General features: G+C 39.7%; 4 protein-coding genes, 1 long non-coding RNA gene and 1 other non-coding gene across 8 annotated transcripts; 4 read left to right on the forward strand and 2 right to left on the reverse strand.

Moving 5' to 3' along the window:
* Positions 1-257: 257 nt before the first annotated feature.
* On the reverse strand, positions 258-2,115 carry LOC140785620 (amino acid transporter AVT1I-like). 2 transcript variants are annotated; one of them, XM_073133555.1, is made up of 4 exons: positions 2,087-2,115; positions 1,815-2,018; positions 925-1,532; positions 258-828 (listed from the first exon to the last, which is right to left on the reverse strand). In XM_073133555.1, exons 2-4 carry the CDS (start codon positions 1,990-1,992, stop codon positions 316-318), a joined length of 1,299 nt encoding a protein of 432 aa, XP_072989656.1. In that variant the 5' UTR covers positions 1,993-2,018; positions 2,087-2,115; the 3' UTR covers positions 258-315. The 2 variants fall into 2 exon arrangements, with proteins under 2 accessions (XP_072989656.1, XP_072989655.1); XM_073133554.1 differs by lacking the exon at positions 2,087-2,115 and having other exon boundaries at positions 1,815-2,036.
* A 1,130-nt stretch (positions 2,116-3,245) lies between these two features.
* LOC140786916 (uncharacterized) lies at positions 3,246-6,874 on the forward strand. Of its 2 annotated transcripts, XR_012108714.1 has the most exons (6): positions 3,444-3,584; positions 5,058-5,147; positions 5,278-5,395; positions 6,098-6,178; positions 6,258-6,346; positions 6,470-6,874. It is a non-coding gene; the product is annotated as an uncharacterized lncRNA (long non-coding RNA). The 2 variants fall into 2 exon arrangements; XR_012108715.1 differs by lacking the exon at positions 5,058-5,147 and having other exon boundaries at positions 3,246-3,584.
* A 139-nt stretch (positions 6,875-7,013) lies between these two features.
* On the reverse strand, positions 7,014-8,985 carry LOC140787499 (large ribosomal subunit protein eL34-like). Its single transcript, XM_073136444.1, has 4 exons — positions 8,821-8,985; positions 8,580-8,659; positions 7,420-7,529; positions 7,014-7,333 (listed from the first exon to the last, which is right to left on the reverse strand). Exons 1-4 carry the CDS (start codon positions 8,897-8,899, stop codon positions 7,240-7,242), a joined length of 363 nt encoding a protein of 120 aa, XP_072992545.1. The 5' UTR covers positions 8,900-8,985; the 3' UTR covers positions 7,014-7,239.
* A 456-nt stretch (positions 8,986-9,441) lies between these two features.
* LOC140786770 (pentatricopeptide repeat-containing protein At1g74630) lies at positions 9,442-11,655 on the forward strand. The gene has a single exon (XM_073135410.1). It carries the CDS (start codon positions 9,476-9,478, stop codon positions 11,402-11,404), a length of 1,929 nt encoding a protein of 642 aa, XP_072991511.1. The 5' UTR covers positions 9,442-9,475; the 3' UTR covers positions 11,405-11,655.
* A 739-nt stretch (positions 11,656-12,394) lies between these two features.
* Positions 12,395-16,100, forward strand: LOC140787694 (ATP-dependent RNA helicase SUV3L, mitochondrial). The gene is made up of 2 exons (XM_073136775.1): positions 12,395-14,769; positions 15,571-16,100. The coding sequence occupies exons 1-2, from the start codon at positions 12,572-12,574 to the stop codon at positions 15,623-15,625; spliced, it is 2,253 nt and encodes a 750-aa protein (XP_072992876.1). The 5' UTR covers positions 12,395-12,571; the 3' UTR covers positions 15,626-16,100.
* A 429-nt stretch (positions 16,101-16,529) lies between these two features.
* Positions 16,530-16,603, forward strand: TRNAE-UUC (transfer RNA glutamic acid (anticodon UUC)). The gene has a single exon. It is a non-coding gene; the product is annotated as a tRNA-Glu (tRNA).
* The last annotated feature ends 345 nt before the right edge of the window (positions 16,604-16,948 follow it).

Here is a 16,948-nt window from a genome sequence, read left to right on the forward strand (position 1 = left end):
GTACAGAATATTAGCTGCTGGAATTTAAGCCCGCTTTTCTCTATAGTTTCTTACTCAGATGAACTGCTTTCATTCTTTGATTTGTGACTGTCTTTGATCACATCAACTCGATACAAATACATATCATCGTTGCTGTCTCATCCAAAATCTGCCAAAACTACCAAAGTTCCAGCAGAAAGTTCTTCTTATACCTACCTCTTCCCCATCACAAGCAACTGCTTTCATGCTTTGCATTAAAGACTATTCAAGCTAGAATAGAATCTGCAAGCATGTTGATACACGTACATAAAAATAAAGTTTCAAACAATGGTGCTCCTAAAATTTATCGACAATCTGCCTCACGGAAGAGTAAGTACCGGTTATCGCGATCAAACAACCGAATACCACGATCACCCAAATAAGTACTCTCTCAACCTTGGGAATTTGTGATTTCTTGAAGATCTTGATGTAGCAAATGCACGGCAGAAGCACAGAAACAGTAACGCTCAGCAGTGAACCTATGAACGCCATGAGTTGACCGAAGAAGGGGATCACTAAGGCTATAACCACTGTGCTGAGAAGCAGAAGGGTTCTAACTGATAGAGTAGAATATCTCTTGTTGAGAACCAGAAATCTCTCTTCAATTGCAGTTGCAACTGGCGCAACCGTCAAAGCATATTTCGAAAACGGATTGAAGATGGTTGTATATATTGCAACCTTTGAGCTGAGCTTACCCACTGGGAGATTCAAGGTCACCTGGGATTTTAGGTCTTCGCCATACATAAGGTAGCCAAACACTGCCGTTAATCCATAAATAGCATTGCATATGACAAAGCACACCACCAACACCTACAATGAGGAGGAAATGAACAATAGTGAAGTATCATAATGATCTCAAAACAAGCTGAGAACTTTCAAAAAAGCTAGCAAAAGGATGGAACTCACCTTAGAGAACTTAGCCTTATCTTTCATCGAATTGCGCAAGGTGGGAAAGATAGCATGGCCACAGTAACAAAAGGTGTACAAGCCCAAAGCAGTGGGCAAACCACTTAGATTTATCAACCTTCCTCTTTCCCTGAATCCAACTCCATCAACTTCTCCAGCCCAAAGCACAGAAAGTGCAACAATGAACGAAGCCAGCACCCCGCTCGCAGAGACATAAGCCAGGACACCAAGACTTCTTAACCAGGTAGTTGGCAGGATCACAAGTGCAACCAGAATGATAAACAGCTGCTTCCCTGCGATGCTCAGGGTGCCAATACTGATGCTAGTGTCAGGAAACAACTTATCTAAGTTATCACCTTCTAATATCAAGAACCCAATTGCGACAAGGTAGAGCTCGATGTACATGAAGACTGACACAAATAGCCTTCCCTTGTAGCCAAATGCAAGTTCACCAATGTCTGGATAGCTTCTGATGCTCGGATCAGTGCTCATGCACCGCTGTAACAGTATACCGGTGTAGAAACATACCATTGCTATTATGAATAGCAGTGGTAAGCCCAACCAGCCTCCCGTTGAAAGGGCATATGGCACTGATAACAGACCAACTCCTGACAGCCAAAAGGACGCAGTGAGGTCCCAATCTTTGTTGTCAAGTAAAATACAAATATTTCAGAGCCGTTTTGGCTTCATGTATCTGAAAAGTTGCAGCTATACTTATAAAGTGTAATGCAAACAATAATAACAATAATAATAATAATAAAGATGATGCATCTATAGAACTTCTATTACAAAATCATGAAAAGCATACTTAAAAGAAAAAAGATGGGGAAATTGCATTAACAGATTTAGATAACCTAGGAAACTGAAGGAAAAGAGGAGATTTAGAAAACCTATCAAAGCATTGAGGCCATTGAAGCAAGTCCTAAGAAAAGAAGCACCATCTTGCTCTTGGAGAGCCCCCGTCACCTCCTTGGAGTTCTCCAACTCCTGCCCATGGAGCAGCGGTTTCTCGTAGTCTACGAGGATGCTATGAGAAGACATTGATGGTACGGATCTACTCACACCCATCCTCGATTCCACCCAACGGAAAAAATCTACAACTTTGCATACATAACTTCAGCAAACAAGCAAGAAGCGTCATAAAGAGAAAGAGCCCAAATACCTTAGGACACGTACGCTAATCAATTGGCCATATTCTCTCCTCTTACTCTTGATAAGGTTTTTCTTCTCTATATATATTTTAGTGAAGAGGGATTATACAAATAAATAAAAGATCAACGCGAGGTTAAATCTGATGGTTTGGAATAGTGTCGTAATGTAATGCAATGCAATGCAATGCAGTCCATGGATTCTTGGATCTAAGTATTTAGCTCTTGTTCCTGCGCGTTAAAGGAATCTCGGTTAAAAGATAAGAAGAGAGTACTTCTTGTTACTGCCTCCACCACTTCTCACGCCGTAGTACAGCCTGTTTATCGAGCCACTCAATCCAGCGGTTCAGAATAAGTACATGCCACACTATAATTACAAATAATAATACTCTTCTGCAAACTATAGTATGCTTCAATTAATAGTCCAATATTCATGAGATTGGGATAAGTAGGGGCCTCGCATGAGTTGGAGAGATCTAAGCAGAAGCTAAATTGTAAATTGCATTTATATTGACGACTAAATTGGTAAATATATCTCACTCTGTATTCTGGATTAAAAAATTGGTTTAATTCGTGCTTTTTTTTAATTAAAAAATTGCTATAAATTACGTTTCACGTCGTTAGAGGTACGTTACACAGCCTACAAAGCTTCGGATTCATCGGAGAGCGTTACGCTCGCGCTCGCCGTATATATGAAACAACTGCGTGTTTGGAGACTGAGTCACGGAGCGAGTTTTATTTTTATTTTTATCAAAATAGGCCTGTTGTAATTTTATTGTTTACCGTAGTAACTACTCTTCAAATTATTATCGAATAAAATCTAATTTAAAGTAGTTCCAGTGAAACCGTTAAATTAATTAGTATTTTATTTCTAAGTAAAAATACTAATCAGTCAACGTTTTTATCTAAAAACACTGATTATAATTTTTAAAAATATTAATTAATTTCATATTTTTATTAGGTCAAAAATGTTAAATTAATTAATATTTTTAAAAGCTCTAATCAACATATTTATCGTCGCATAATTTTTTCTTTAACTGCTGATCAGTTTAGACAAAAATATTAAACTAATTATTATTTTTATTTAAAAATAAAATACTAATTAATTTAATATTTTTATTAGGATTACGGTAAATTAGCCTCTATTTCTATAAACAAAGTAAAAAGAGCTTCAAGAAGGAACTCGAGTGGCAAAGAGGGAGCTTTTCTTGTGATTCTTGTCGAATTCCTTTTTGTTAAGAGGCGGTTTTAACTATTAGGGGAATGGGGGATCATGTGATGGTGTTTGCTGATCGCTTGATAACGACCCAGACCATTGAGGCGATGGAGGATTCGGCTCCCTTTGCTCCTCCTCCAGTGGTTGAAACCATTGGAGGAATTCGGAAGGAAGGAGACTTGATTGTGGAGGAAGAGGAGCCACTTCTCCAGATGCTGGCATGTCGCATTTGCCAGGAGGAGGATCATCTTAAGAATCTGGAGGGCCCTTGCGCTTGCAGTGGCAGCAGCCTAAAGGTTTTTATCCTTCAAAAACCTTTTCTTTCTCGTAGTAAATTTTTGGCGCAAAGTTATTAGAAATGTTTAAATTCCATGTTAACGGGATCGACTGTATCACTTCAATTTCGTGGTGCTGGAATGCACAAAAGGCTGGAGTTGCGAAGTGTGAATTGAAGGCATGAGAGTAAAAAGCTCGGAGAAAAAGCTTGAACACTAGAACACTGTCAGATAAATGAATTGAGTGCTCTACATAGAGCTGGATGGTGAAATTGGATTCCTGTAGCTAGTTCTTGTTGTTTTTATCATTGGCCCTGTTATACTTCATGTTTATTGCCATAGGAAAAGAAGACCTTATACCACCCGTACCATCAGGTGATGCTTGATTAATATGTGGGTTTATGTTTTCGAGTCCTACTAGTTGTGCAGTATTTGGTGATTTAGTAGTGTTCATCACAACAGCGATTTCTGATGGAGGTTGCTTCTTTAGCAATAGAGAGGCTCAGATTGTCATTACTCCTCTTTTTGCATTCTTAAAATTTTGAATACTGCTTCTCCCATATTTATTACATGGTACATTTGTGGTTGTGATCTGTTCCTCAAAGCAGAATATTATTTTATAGATTCATAATTGGAATCCTTTGGCTCGCTACTATGAATTGATCATGATGTTGTGTGCCATGTGACAACCATGAAGATTGAATATAACAATGAGTAGAAGATTTTTTTTTTAAATTGTTAGATTAGAACAAGTATTGATACAATAGTTTTCAGTGCAAGGTTAGATAATTGAATCATAGTTTAAGGTATTGTTGTTGGGTCTGAAGACAGTGTAAGGTATTGCAGCACTGAAAATTGAATGAAATCTAAAATATGTACAAGGTCAAGAAATACATTACAAGATCTTTATTAACTGTCAAAGCTATGTAAATCTCTCTCTTATTTGACCGGGTTCCAAATTCTTTATGCCACATTTCGAAAAAGAGACTCCACTGTTTTAGACCTTATTGAAATTAATACTGTATTAAGGAAAATCATTTTCTTTGTGCAATTTTTTCCCTTCAAACTAATGGAAATCCCCTGAGCTCTCCCATGTATTCCATGTGGATGCTGATCTCGCCTTATTTCTTGTAACCTGTGAAATTTGTCATGAGGTAGAGTCCTTATCATGATTTTACATTCTCAACTGGACTCTATTTAACAATCTGCTGGAAGCATCTAGTGACAAGAAACTCACAGTGTTTTGCAGAAACAAAAGATAAAGAATCCAAAACTATCATAGGTAGAAATACCAAATTAGATCCACACATACTTCAAAGTTCAAAAAGTATCATTACAACCAAATAGTTTTATGTCATACATATCTTATAACTATTTTAGCAAAATCTAGATGTAGTCCCTGCATTATTATCTTGTATTTGATTGTATATTTTTCTTGAATTAGACATTGAGATCTTTACCATACGTTTCTTATTTGTTATTTGTAATTTGTAGACATACAAGCCTGGGTATCCCATCCTGATGAGACCACCATTGACAGAAGGCATGCCATTTATCTGTATCATAAACTTGTTATAAATCATGGTAGTGAGTTTGCCTCCTCGCGATTGTTGATATTTTCTTTTTTGTTTGCATCATACATAAACATTTGCTTTGAATTCAAACATCAAGTCCAATGCTTTGCTTCTGATTATCTGTTCTTTTTGAAATTCAGTGGAGGTTGGAACACCAATGGTGCCCAAATAGATCCTAGGATCCTTGCTCTGGCAGATGCATGACAAGATTTCCTTGAAGAATACGGTGCTGCCTTTTGTCGCTCTGTTGCTTTAATTGTAAGTATATAGAATACATATTGCTATTGGCATTCATAGGTATCTATTTAGATGCCAAGGTTATTTCGATATAAGTATCTTTCCGAACAAATGCAGTATCAGGCATGGTTGCTCTAATTGACTTCCTGCCAGAATACAGTTATTTGATATCTTGTGCATCTATTTGTACCAATATTTTGTAGTTGGAGCCTTTTCACATGAGGTATGGATATTGTTATAGATAATTAGAACTAAATTTTTCCTCCTCTCAGAGATTTCATAAACCTGATCATATCCTTGTGTCAACCCGAATGATATAATTAGTCACATCTGTAGGTGCCAAGTTTGGATTCTCCTCTTTTAGCTCATATCCAGTTAATAAAAAGTGTGGGATTTGTCTGTTGAAATATATAAGGAACAACTATTATATTTTTGAAGTTACGTAGTGCCGGCTAAAACTACTATTGCTTTTCTGGCAGATAGTTCTTACTTATTTCCACCAAAAAACTTATTCTGATAAACTGACAAAACTTATTGTAGAATTGGATAGGATGCCATATGTTAGGGATTACCGGCTTGCCTTTAACATATTAGGTGACTTGACCCAAGCTTCTTTTCACTATTTTGCATTGCTTCTCATTACGAGATATGCCATTTAATGTGGAGACATAATGTAGCTCACCTATATCCTTCACACTAATAGTTTTCTTTTCTTTTCTCCAGTTAATGGCACTTTTGCTTTTAAGGCATACATTGACCATTACAAATAGTGACGAAGATGATGATGCTTCCACAATTTTTTCAGTGAGTTGAGAACTTAAAAATGCATTTATGTTGAACCACTGATCTTTGATTGTTCTTGTTTATATGTACTCCTCGACAGCTGTTTCTACTGCGGGCTGCCTGATTTCTGTTGCCTTGTTACATCATGGCTTGAGCCATTAATGTCTTGCAATATCAAAAGACGGGCAGGTCAGTGTTCAAGATTAAATATCAAACACACATCTCTGGAGTTGCAAAAATACAATTTTGGTTTAATTTATAACTTGATTTCATATCCCATCTTGTTTGCTATTCCTGATGCTCACGGAACAGGTGCTAGCAGCAGGTGAAGTAGCATACATTCATTCTGCACTCAGGCCAAGGAAGGGGCTTACAGTTCACCATGGCACCAGAATCTCCCACTCTACCGCAGCCAAGAGGCCCCGCCAATAAAGCTCACCCATTGCAGTCTCCAATGACCTTTCTCTATATCCATTTAAACTTCCACTATGTACGTGTACAGAGCTTGCAATTCCAGCACTCACCACCTCAATGAGCTGAGTTTAGATCAAAATCATTGTTTACCCCTCATTTTCTATGCTCTGAAGTCTCTTTCCAGCTTGGCGTCTCTGCCAGAGCTATAAATACGTGTTGTATGGAATGAGAATTTGCAAGAGCTTTGTTCCTATTCATGGTTTTGAGTAATTATAAAAAGTTAACGACTGACTACCACCTAAACATTTCTCGCAGTGTTATATCCACATGATTGAGATTATAAAGGTTAACATCCAATCATTTCGTGCAGCAGTGATAAGGCTATATCACAAAAGATGTGGCATGGGAGAGAGAGAGAGATAGCACAAGGTGCTCAAGCATATGTTGAAAATAAATTATAGCAAGTATTAATTAACAACTCAACATTCAAGAATTAATCTGGGTGCCAGGTGCTAGTTCAGGAAAATAATCAGAACAAATCCGCAAGGGCTCAGAAGCCCCAAAACATGAAATAGTTACCTCTACTTAAAAGCTAAACACTTTCAGTCATAAACGATCATCTTCCTAAAAAATATTCAGTATACAAAACTTTGTGCTCCTTTTCCGGTTTAGCTCTTTGAAACTTGCTTCTCTTTGGCTTTCTGGATCTTCAGTACCTTCTTCACGATCTTCTGCTCTTCAACCAAGAAAGCTCGAATTATTCTGCAGACAGATGAGGTGTTACTATAAACAAGGCAGAGAAACAATACTCAGTCACAAATACATCACAGGTAGATGATTGTTAGGACCTTTCTCTTACTGCACTTCCTGATATAACACCACCATAAGCACGATTCACAGTCCTCCGGTTCCTGGACAATCTGGACCTTTTGTACTCAGTAGGCCTTAAGTGAGGAATCTGAATGTAAACAGAGAAAATATCATGACAACTTTTCTCCAAAAAGAATAGGAGCACAATGCCTACTCAAAATTAATATTCAAGAATAAAAGCAATCTAAACAAGAATAACCGTTTCAAACAAAAATCATGAGAATGGCACTGGCTATTAAAAAAACTGAATATATTAAGACCCCACATTGACCCAAACACTACCGAGTTTAAGCAGAACAAGTTGCAAGGCATGATTGTGTCCATATGAAATTGCATGGCTAATTTTTAACTTTTTCATCAGCAAATTTATCTAATTGTACAGACATGAAAGACTATCCACAAAATTTCTATTCCAACTTTCAGCGAAACATGTAAGACCTTATTAAGAGTCGACTCCAATACTGTGTCTTGTTCCAGAATGTGCTGGCATATCAGTATCTTTAAACCAACAACATCATGAGCATCTTCTCTGATAAATGCAATTAGCTAGAACATATTGTTTAGACAACCAGCTGTATAAAAGACATCACACTTCTGGATATTGGTGTTACTCTCTTGTGCAACCAAAATCAAACAAGAGACTGAATTTCCTACCAAAGCAATAATACCAATGGGTTAAGGAACCCTAGTGTTCCATCCTCCCTGTATTCACTCATCCTCTTTACTTTATTCACCACTCAGTACATTGAATACCAAAAGGAGTGACACAAGTCAAAGTTCATGTTCCGAAAATTTTGTTCAAATTATCCTTTTTATAACATAACAAGAACTTAAGAAGCAACAACAACAAAGTACAGTTGAATTGCACAAATTATCGAGCCAATTGCAAAGAATGACTATTTAGCAACATGATATCTCAAGCATTAACAGCGTATAATTCACACAGATCAAAGAAACATAATTTACTAAATTATAAGCATAGAAAATAAAAATAGCATAGCAGATTCATGCATCTCCATCAGCATGCGCGATAAAAACAAACATCTAGTCCCAATATTTTCCCTTATAAAATATTTTATAATAATTCCACATTGCAGTATATGAACTCAGAAATGACAAAAGGAATAGCATTTCTTACTCCTTGGATTCTCTTGCCGGTCACAGGGCATTTAGGCCCACTTGCCCTCTTCTTTGTGTACTGGAACACACTACGCCCACCTACGGTTTCACATCAAATCCATTAAATCCCGATCTATAAAAAAAATCACAACTTGCAACACCACAAAGCCTATCGCCCAAACACAGCAAAAACCAAAAGCCCAAAGCTCGACACTCCCATAAACCCCAGAAGAAAGGAAAGGCAAAGATGGGAGCTTCACCTGGGGTCTTCACAACCCTAGTTTGGTTGGACTTGGTGGCATAGCTGTGCCGCCTTCGATAGGTTAAGCGTTGCACCATTGCGTTGCCTCTCCCTCCTCTCCTCTCCTCTCCTCTCGTGCTCTTTGGCTGCGGAAACCCTAGAGGAGGAAGACTTGGTTACCGATAGGGGGTTATAAAAAGAGCGGTGCTTACTTAAATGACCTAGATTGGACGGACCGGATTTATCAAATCGGACGGTCAGGATAGTCAGTCGATTTTGACACTTACGTCCTTGTTTATTTTTTTATTTTTATTTTTATTTTTTCTAAGCGAAATCTTGATAATTGATAAATATGTTAGTTAATGTGCAAGTGGATACAAGATTCTGAAGATGTCATATTAACTTTACACTAGTTTGATTTATAAACCTCGATCCTTTTAAGATGGTATAGAGGACAAGTGTTCATTGTCCATTACAGTATTTATTTTATCTTTATTTTCTGATTAAAAATTGAAAATAATAATAGCATCATTCTCATGATAATAATTCTAAGGAAATTTGAACAGGTTTATGAACGTAAATAAGAAGTTATAGAAAGACTTCCGTGCAAATATACACTCACAAAAAAAAGGACCTTTTTCAAATACGCCCAAGAGTTTTGCCGCGTTTGTTGTATGAGCAATAACCTCCAACTCCAATGCCTTTCTCTTCTCCAACGCTGCAAAACCCTAACCCACCTCAAGCAAATCCATGGCTTGATCTCAAAAACACGACTCGACTCCGATCCCATTGTCGCCGGCAAGCTCCTTCTCCTCGCTGCCACTGCCATCTCCGATGCCTTGGGCTATGCCTGCCGCCTCTTCTCCTACCTCCCTTTTCCTGATCCATTCATGCACAACACTCTCCTCCGAGGCCTCGCAGAGTCCGAGCAACCTCACAGTTCCGTTCTCTTCTTTACCCAGATGCGAAGGCGTGATGTTCTGCCCGATAGTTTCACATTCGCCTTCGTTTTGAAGGCAGCCGCGAATTTTAGATCGATCCATGTTGGGAGGCAGCTCCATAGTCTTGTTTTCCATCATGGGCTTGAAACCCATTTATTTGTCGGAACGACTATGGTTAGTATGTATGCGGAGTGTGGATGTATTGATTCGGCTTACAGTATGTTTGATGAAATGCCCCAGAGGAATGTTGTGGTTTGGAATGCGATTGTGACTGCTGCTTTCCGAGTGGGTGATTTGGAGGGTGCAAGAAGGATGTTTGATCGGATGCCCTGGAGGAACACGACTTCTTGGAATATCATGCTTGCTGGCTACACAAGAGCGGGTGAGATGGGTGATGCGAGAAGCTTCTTTCTTGCGATGCCTCGGACTGATTTGGTCTCATGGAATACAATGATTGTTGGTTTTGCTAGCCATGGAGCTTTTGGTGATGCATTTGGTTTCTTCAGGGAGTTTCTTCGGGAGGAACTTGGAGTGAATGAAGTTAGCTTGACGGGTATTCTCTCAGCGTGTGCCCAAGCTGGGGCCTTTGAGAGTGGAAGGATATTACATGGACATGTGCAGAAGGTCGGGTTGAATAATGTAGTCTCTGTGGGTAATGCACTCTTAGATATGTACGCCAGGTGTGGGAGCATTGACATGGCTCATGGGGTCTTCGATTGGGAGATGGAAAAGAAAAGCGTTGTATCCTGGACATCCATGATTGCTGCACTTGCTATGCATGGGTATGGAGAGGCAGCAATTGAACTTTTCCATGAAATGGAAGCAAATGCAACGAGACCTGATGGAATAACCTTCATTTCAGTCCTATATGCTTGTAGTCATTCAGGATTGGTAGGCCAGGGACATGATCTTTTTCAAAGGATGGAGGAGACATATGGTATAGAGCGAACAATAGAGCACTATGGTTGCATGGTAGACCTCTATGGGCGAGCTGGGCTTCTTGACAAGGCCTATGAGTTTGTAACTCAAATGCCTATGAAACCCAACACGATAATCTGGAGGACATTGCTAGGAGCTTGCAGCATTTATGGCAATGTTCGGTTGGCAGAGCATGTTAAGAAACAACTTTCAGAGCTTGACCCTGATGAATCTGGTGACCATGTCCTACTTTCTAATATATATGCTGTGGCTGGAAAATGGAAGGATGTTGCCAAAATAAGGAGGGTAATGAGGAATCATGGAATCAACAAATCTCCAGGTTGGAGCTCAATAGAAGTTGACAAAATTGTCTATACTTTTGTTGCCAGTGATGAGTTAAGTGCTGTGGTGGAGGAGGCACGCGAGAATCTAGCAGTGATCATTTTGAGACTGAGGATGGAAGGCTACATCCCTCAGGTTGCCAATGTTCTGCATGATATAGAAGAGGAAGAGAAGCACGATACTATCACAAGACATAGCGAGAAGCTTGCAGTAGCTTTTGGACTGGCTAGGATAGGTGGCCAGGGTGTTATAAGGATCATGAAGAACCTGAGGATTTGTGGCGATTGCCATACTGTAATGAAGTTGATATCAAAAGTATATGAGAGGGAGCTCGTGGTGAGGGATCGCAGTCGGTTTCATTCTTTCAAAGAAGGTTCTTGTTCTTGTAGAGATTACTGGTGAAATATATGTTTGAAAACCTTTCCGCTATCAGCTACACCTATCGAATTCATCCACTGAAAAGCTGAGATCACAAAGACCGCAAAATACTGCGACTTCTGCTATATAGCATAGTCATGTTAAAGAGATGACAGATTGCAGAGACAAACCAATTCAGAGAGGCAATGCCTTCTCTTTAAAGAGATTCTTTTCTCCAATTTACTGTTGTATTATGAATCATACAGAATCCTAGTCTTCTTCTCCTCTGTCATAAAGATTCTTCCGACTCTCATGATCTTTGTAACAGAATATAGATCAGTGCTGATCAATTTTATTGTATTAACTGACATGAAATTTGTTGCTTGCTAGGGGTGAAAATAGATCGGATAGTGCTCTAACTCATATCCGGATTCATATTTTTAATCCGGATACGAATTCGGATACGGATATTGGCAAAATTTAAAATTATATTCTAACTAAAGGATACAAATACTTTTCGGATAAAATAATTGATTAAATTTAAAATAATTATAATATTTTATTTAGATATAATTAATATAAAATTATTAAGAGTTTTACAACAAATAATTTTTTTGTATGTTAAATTTATAAAATTAGAAAAATTAATCTCTATAAATAATATATAACGTATTATTAGTAACAATATTAATATTTACTATTTAAATAAGTAAACTAAAAATTGTAAATTATTTAAAAAAATATGCAGGTAAACGGGTATCCGATATCCGTATTTGAATCCGAAAAATATATTCGACCCGTATCTGAATTCGTATCGATTCAAAAAAATTTTCAAAAATTCTATCCGTATCCGAATCGGATAGAAATTTTTTATCCGAATCGGATCGGATAGCGAGTCGGGTCGGATTTCACCCCCTATTGCTTGCTCATTTTTTTTTCAGTTATAATAGGAGAAAAGGCTTAATGGCTTGAACACAGTGCGGGTGCGATTTATCATGTAGGATTTGAATCCAAAATATCTAAACTGTGGGGGCGTCATATGCAAATTTAGGCCCTCCCCACCTCTCTCCCTCCCTCTTCCCTACGCCTCTCTCCGCTTCCTCGCGACGAAATAGAAGTAAAGCCGCTCCGTTTCTCGTCCTTCCTTCTTCTTCTCCGATCTCTTATTCCCTGTCCATGGCGTTATTCTAATTATTTATTCCTATCACTCCAATGGCCTCCTCTCTCCTCCGCGCTTATGCCTCCTCCTCTCGCCTCTCTCTCTCTAGGATTCGGTTTTCTTTCTCCTCCCTCTCTCTCCTCCCCTTCCTCTCCTCCTCCTCCTCCCCCGCCCCTTCTTCCCCACATCTCCCCTCCTCCTCCTCAAACTTAGGTTCAGGTTTGGCGTACATCCGTCCTCAGCGATACCCATGGGCGTACCCCAATCCCCACTTATTTTGCTCCTCCTCTACCTCCCAAGAAAACCCTAAACCCGCCGACCTATGGCGCGATCTCTCCGCCGACCTATGGCGCGATCTCTCCGCCGCTGAGGAGGGCTCCTCCAATCTCAGCCGCCACGAGTGGGATTCCCTCGTCAAGATCTTCCGCTCCTTCGCCAAGTCTCCATGGGCCTCCGACCAATCCCTCGCCTTGTACCTCCCCTCCTCCTTCTTCCCCTCCGCCGTCCGCCGCTTCCGCCTCTTTTTCCTCTCTCGTTGCTCCCCCTCCGCCGCTGCTCACCTCACGTCCTTTACTGATGAAGCTGCTGTCCACCAATTTCTCTTCCCAGTGTTTGTGGAGTATTGCCTCGCTCATCTCGCCGACGAGCTTCGCAAGTTCCGGTCTTTGATGTCGTCCGCCGACCTCACCCAGCCCCACACCTGGTTTCCTTTCGCGCGGGCCATGCGCCGCCGTATCATTTACCACTGTGGCCCCACCAACAGCGGCAAGACCTACAATGCATTGCAGCGGTTCATGGAAGCCCGCAGCGGCGTCTATTGCAGCCCGCTCCGCCTCCTCGCCATGGAGGTATTCGACAAGGTCAACGCTGCCGGCGTCTACTGCAGTCTACACACTGGCCAGGAGAAAAAGACTCTGCCTTTCTCCAACCACGTCGCCTGCACTATCGAAATGGCGTCAACTGAAGAGCTCTATGAGGTCGCCGTCATAGACGAAGTCCAGATGCTAGCTGACCCAACTCGTGGGTATGCTTGGACACGGGCGATTCTGGGCCTTAAGGCTGATGAGATCCATCTTTGCGGAGACCCTAGCGTGTTGAGGATAGTGAAGAATGTTTGTAAAGAGACTGGGGATGAATTGGTTGTGAATAATTACGAGCGATTCAAGCCACTGGTCGTGGAGGCGAAGACACTTCTGGGGGATTTGAAGAACGTGAGGTCAGGAGATTGCATTGTTGCCTTCTCAAGAAGGGAGATATTTGAGGTGAAACTGGCAATTGAGAAGTTCACCAAGCACAAGTGTTGTGTTATTTATGGTGCATTGCCGCCAGAGACCAGAAGGCAGCAGGCCAATTTGTTCAATGATCAGGACAATGAGTATGATGTGTTGGTGGCGAGCGATGCCATTGGGATGGGTTTGAATCTTAATATTAGAAGGGTAGTGTTCTATACTTTGTCAAAATATAATGGAGATAAGATGGTTCCTGTTGCTGCCTCTCAAGTGAAGCAGATAGCTGGGCGAGCTGGCCGGAGGGGGAGCATATATCCGGATGGGCTGGTGACCACATTCCTTTCGGATGACTTGGAATATTTGATTCAGTGTTTACAGCAGCCATTCGAGGAGGTAAAGAAAGCTGGCCTCTTTCCTTTCTTTGAGCAGGTTGAGTTGTTTGCTGGTCAGTTTTCAGATCTTACTTTCTCTGAGCTTTTGGATAAGTTCCGTGAGAACTGTCGGCTCGATGGCTCATACTTCTTGTGTCGGCATGAAAGTGTTAAGAAGGTTGCTAACATGTTGGAGAAGGTACAAGGGTTAGCTCTTCAAGAACGCTTCAGCTTTTGCTTTGCGCCGGTCAATATTAGGGACCCAAAGGCAATGTACCATCTATTGAGGTTTGCTTCACACTATAGTCAGAACCGCCCAGTTAGTATTGCGATGGGCATGCCAAAGGGTTCTGCTCGGAATGATGCAGAACTACTGGATCTTGAGACGAAGCATCAGGTTGTCTCTATGTACTTGTGGTTATCACACCACTTCAAGGAAGATACCTTTCCTTATGTTCAGAAGGCTGAGATGATGGCAACAAACATTGCTGATTTGCTTGGGCAATCTCTTGCCAAAGCTTGTTGGAAACCCGAATCAAGACAGCAAGGGAAGCCGAAATCAATAGAAGTAGAGGATGAGCATGAGGAGCTAAGGCCAATTCCTAAAGATGGTTATGAAAGGTCAAGATCACTTGTCAAAGCATTTCAAACGTAAGTCCTAGTACTTGCGCACTGGTTTTAGCAATGTTGCTAAAACTTCTAAATGTAGCCTAGAACAAAACCTCTTATTTGCTACTTGTTATACTTCCACTGGGAGGACATATTTGACAGGAAATTAGCCAATGATAGTTACTACATAGTTGCATCTACACTTGTGATTCATAGTTTTCATGGTTCTAATATTTTACATCAACCCTCTCTAATTGGTAAGCATTGGAATTTTTACCATTGCTGGTCTGCCTCCAACACGTGCCTCAGTCTCCAAGCAGTAGAACAGTAAGCAGAACTTCCTAAGCCTATTAACTAGATGCTATTATTATGTGTCATGCTATTATCTTGTGTATTATATTATGCTATTATAATGTGTCCTCATATTGTCGGACCCTTTTTGGGTTAGTATTTTGTACTTGATATTGTTTTAGTTTTGCTCATGCACAAATTATTTTTTTCTAAAGAAAATAGAAATTCTTTTATCGTCTATTATGCTATCTTCAGTAGTATCAGATCCCTTTAATGCTTGTACTTCTTTGTAATTGATAATTTGCTATTATTTTAGACTTTTAGTCTTGAACAGGCAATATTAGTTATCTGTAATCGGTGCAAAACATTCACTGCATCCTTCATGAGCTGTGTTTATAATTTCATAGATTTACTTTTGGTTTAAACTTAAAGTAGGTATTAGAAAATGAGGCTAACAAGGTTGATGCTTTAATGCTATAATACAATTCTATTTCTATTTCTGCTTCATGTTGTGATCCAAATGCTTATGCTAGCAGAGTCTCTCACTTGCAGGAAAAGGCAAGATCAACCCAGCCAGCACTATTCTGCAGCGAGCTTTGTAGCATAGGGCACCTGTTTTTCCTAACTGTTAATATCATTTGTATTCTAAGTGATGGCTAAACCATGTCTTTGGAATACTTCAATGAGGCTGACCATCTCCGCTTTGATACCATCAGAGGACAAGCTCTCTGTCTCATCTGATTCACCTGAGGAATGTACTTCACACGTGAAAAGAAAGAGTCAAGAGGTTATGGTGGTTTGGTTCCGATGCTCTGTTCAAGTGTCATGGCAGGTAAAATGAGAATATGCTGCTTGGAAGTACAAGAATTTATGATCTGAAAGCTGAATCTCTCTCCAAAGAAAGAAGCTGCAGAATTTCTTTATTAGTGAGCGCAGGTCAAAATCATTTTCTCATTTATTTCAGAGATGGATTGTTGTAAAAGTCCCATAAGTTCTTTGAGCTAGACTTGCTGTTTCCTTTTGTAATTTGTGATGACAAGGCTTCATGTGTCAATCCAATAGAACAGTGGAACTTCTGCAAAGATTGCCTCATATGGATCCATACACGTTTAGTTGGAGTGCTGAGCTTTATTGGGGCATCAAATTTCTTAACATCTTTGTCAGTTTGTTGTCACATCTCTATATGGACGGTTGGTTAATTTTTGTGAACTGGCATTGTCTTTAATGCATCTTGGGGAGAATATGCATGAATTTTAGGTTTCAGGCACCCTTATTGGAAGGGATATTTTTCTAATCAATTGGCTACGTAAGGTTGTCAAATTTTGGTACTCAAAGTTGTTTTTGAGCATGCCTTGTGTGGCGGCCCATCTTTAATATGCAACTCCTGAGGTCTTGTGCTTAATTAATGCATGGTGCTAACTGCTAAAGTTCAATATTTCTTTTGTACTGTATGGTTTTGATAGTAAAATTCTTAAATGTTATAAATTTTATCTGGCCATACCTATCAAAAATCCATTGTCGTCTAGTCCGGTTAGGATACCTGGCTTTCACCCAGGCGACCCGGGTTCAAATCCCGGCAATGGAAAAGTTGAATTTTTTGCACCTGATGTTTTGAAATGTGATATTTAGGCTGCCTACTAGTTATTATTAGCTCGCTTTACATTTAATTTTTTTTTCTCAGGATATTGTTTGATACTTTGATATAAGCCTATCGTATGTATGTGTACTAATTGAACATTGTGTAATACACTCAGTGCAGGACCTAAGCATTCATTTTGGGATTATCCTGACTGATTTAAATGGCAAACTGTAATGGATGATTCAAACAACAAAATAGATCAACACCACCAGTATTTTACTGCATCTAATGTTAGATAATCTAAAAACTACTCATACAAAATTGCCATCAGTACAGTTCCCTCTGAAAGAC

This window comes from Typha latifolia, chromosome 4, assembly GCF_019914945.1.
Source record: "Typha latifolia isolate L0001 chromosome 4, TyphaL0001v2, whole genome shotgun sequence".
Taxonomy (NCBI): Eukaryota; Viridiplantae; Streptophyta; class Magnoliopsida; order Poales; family Typhaceae; genus Typha; species Typha latifolia.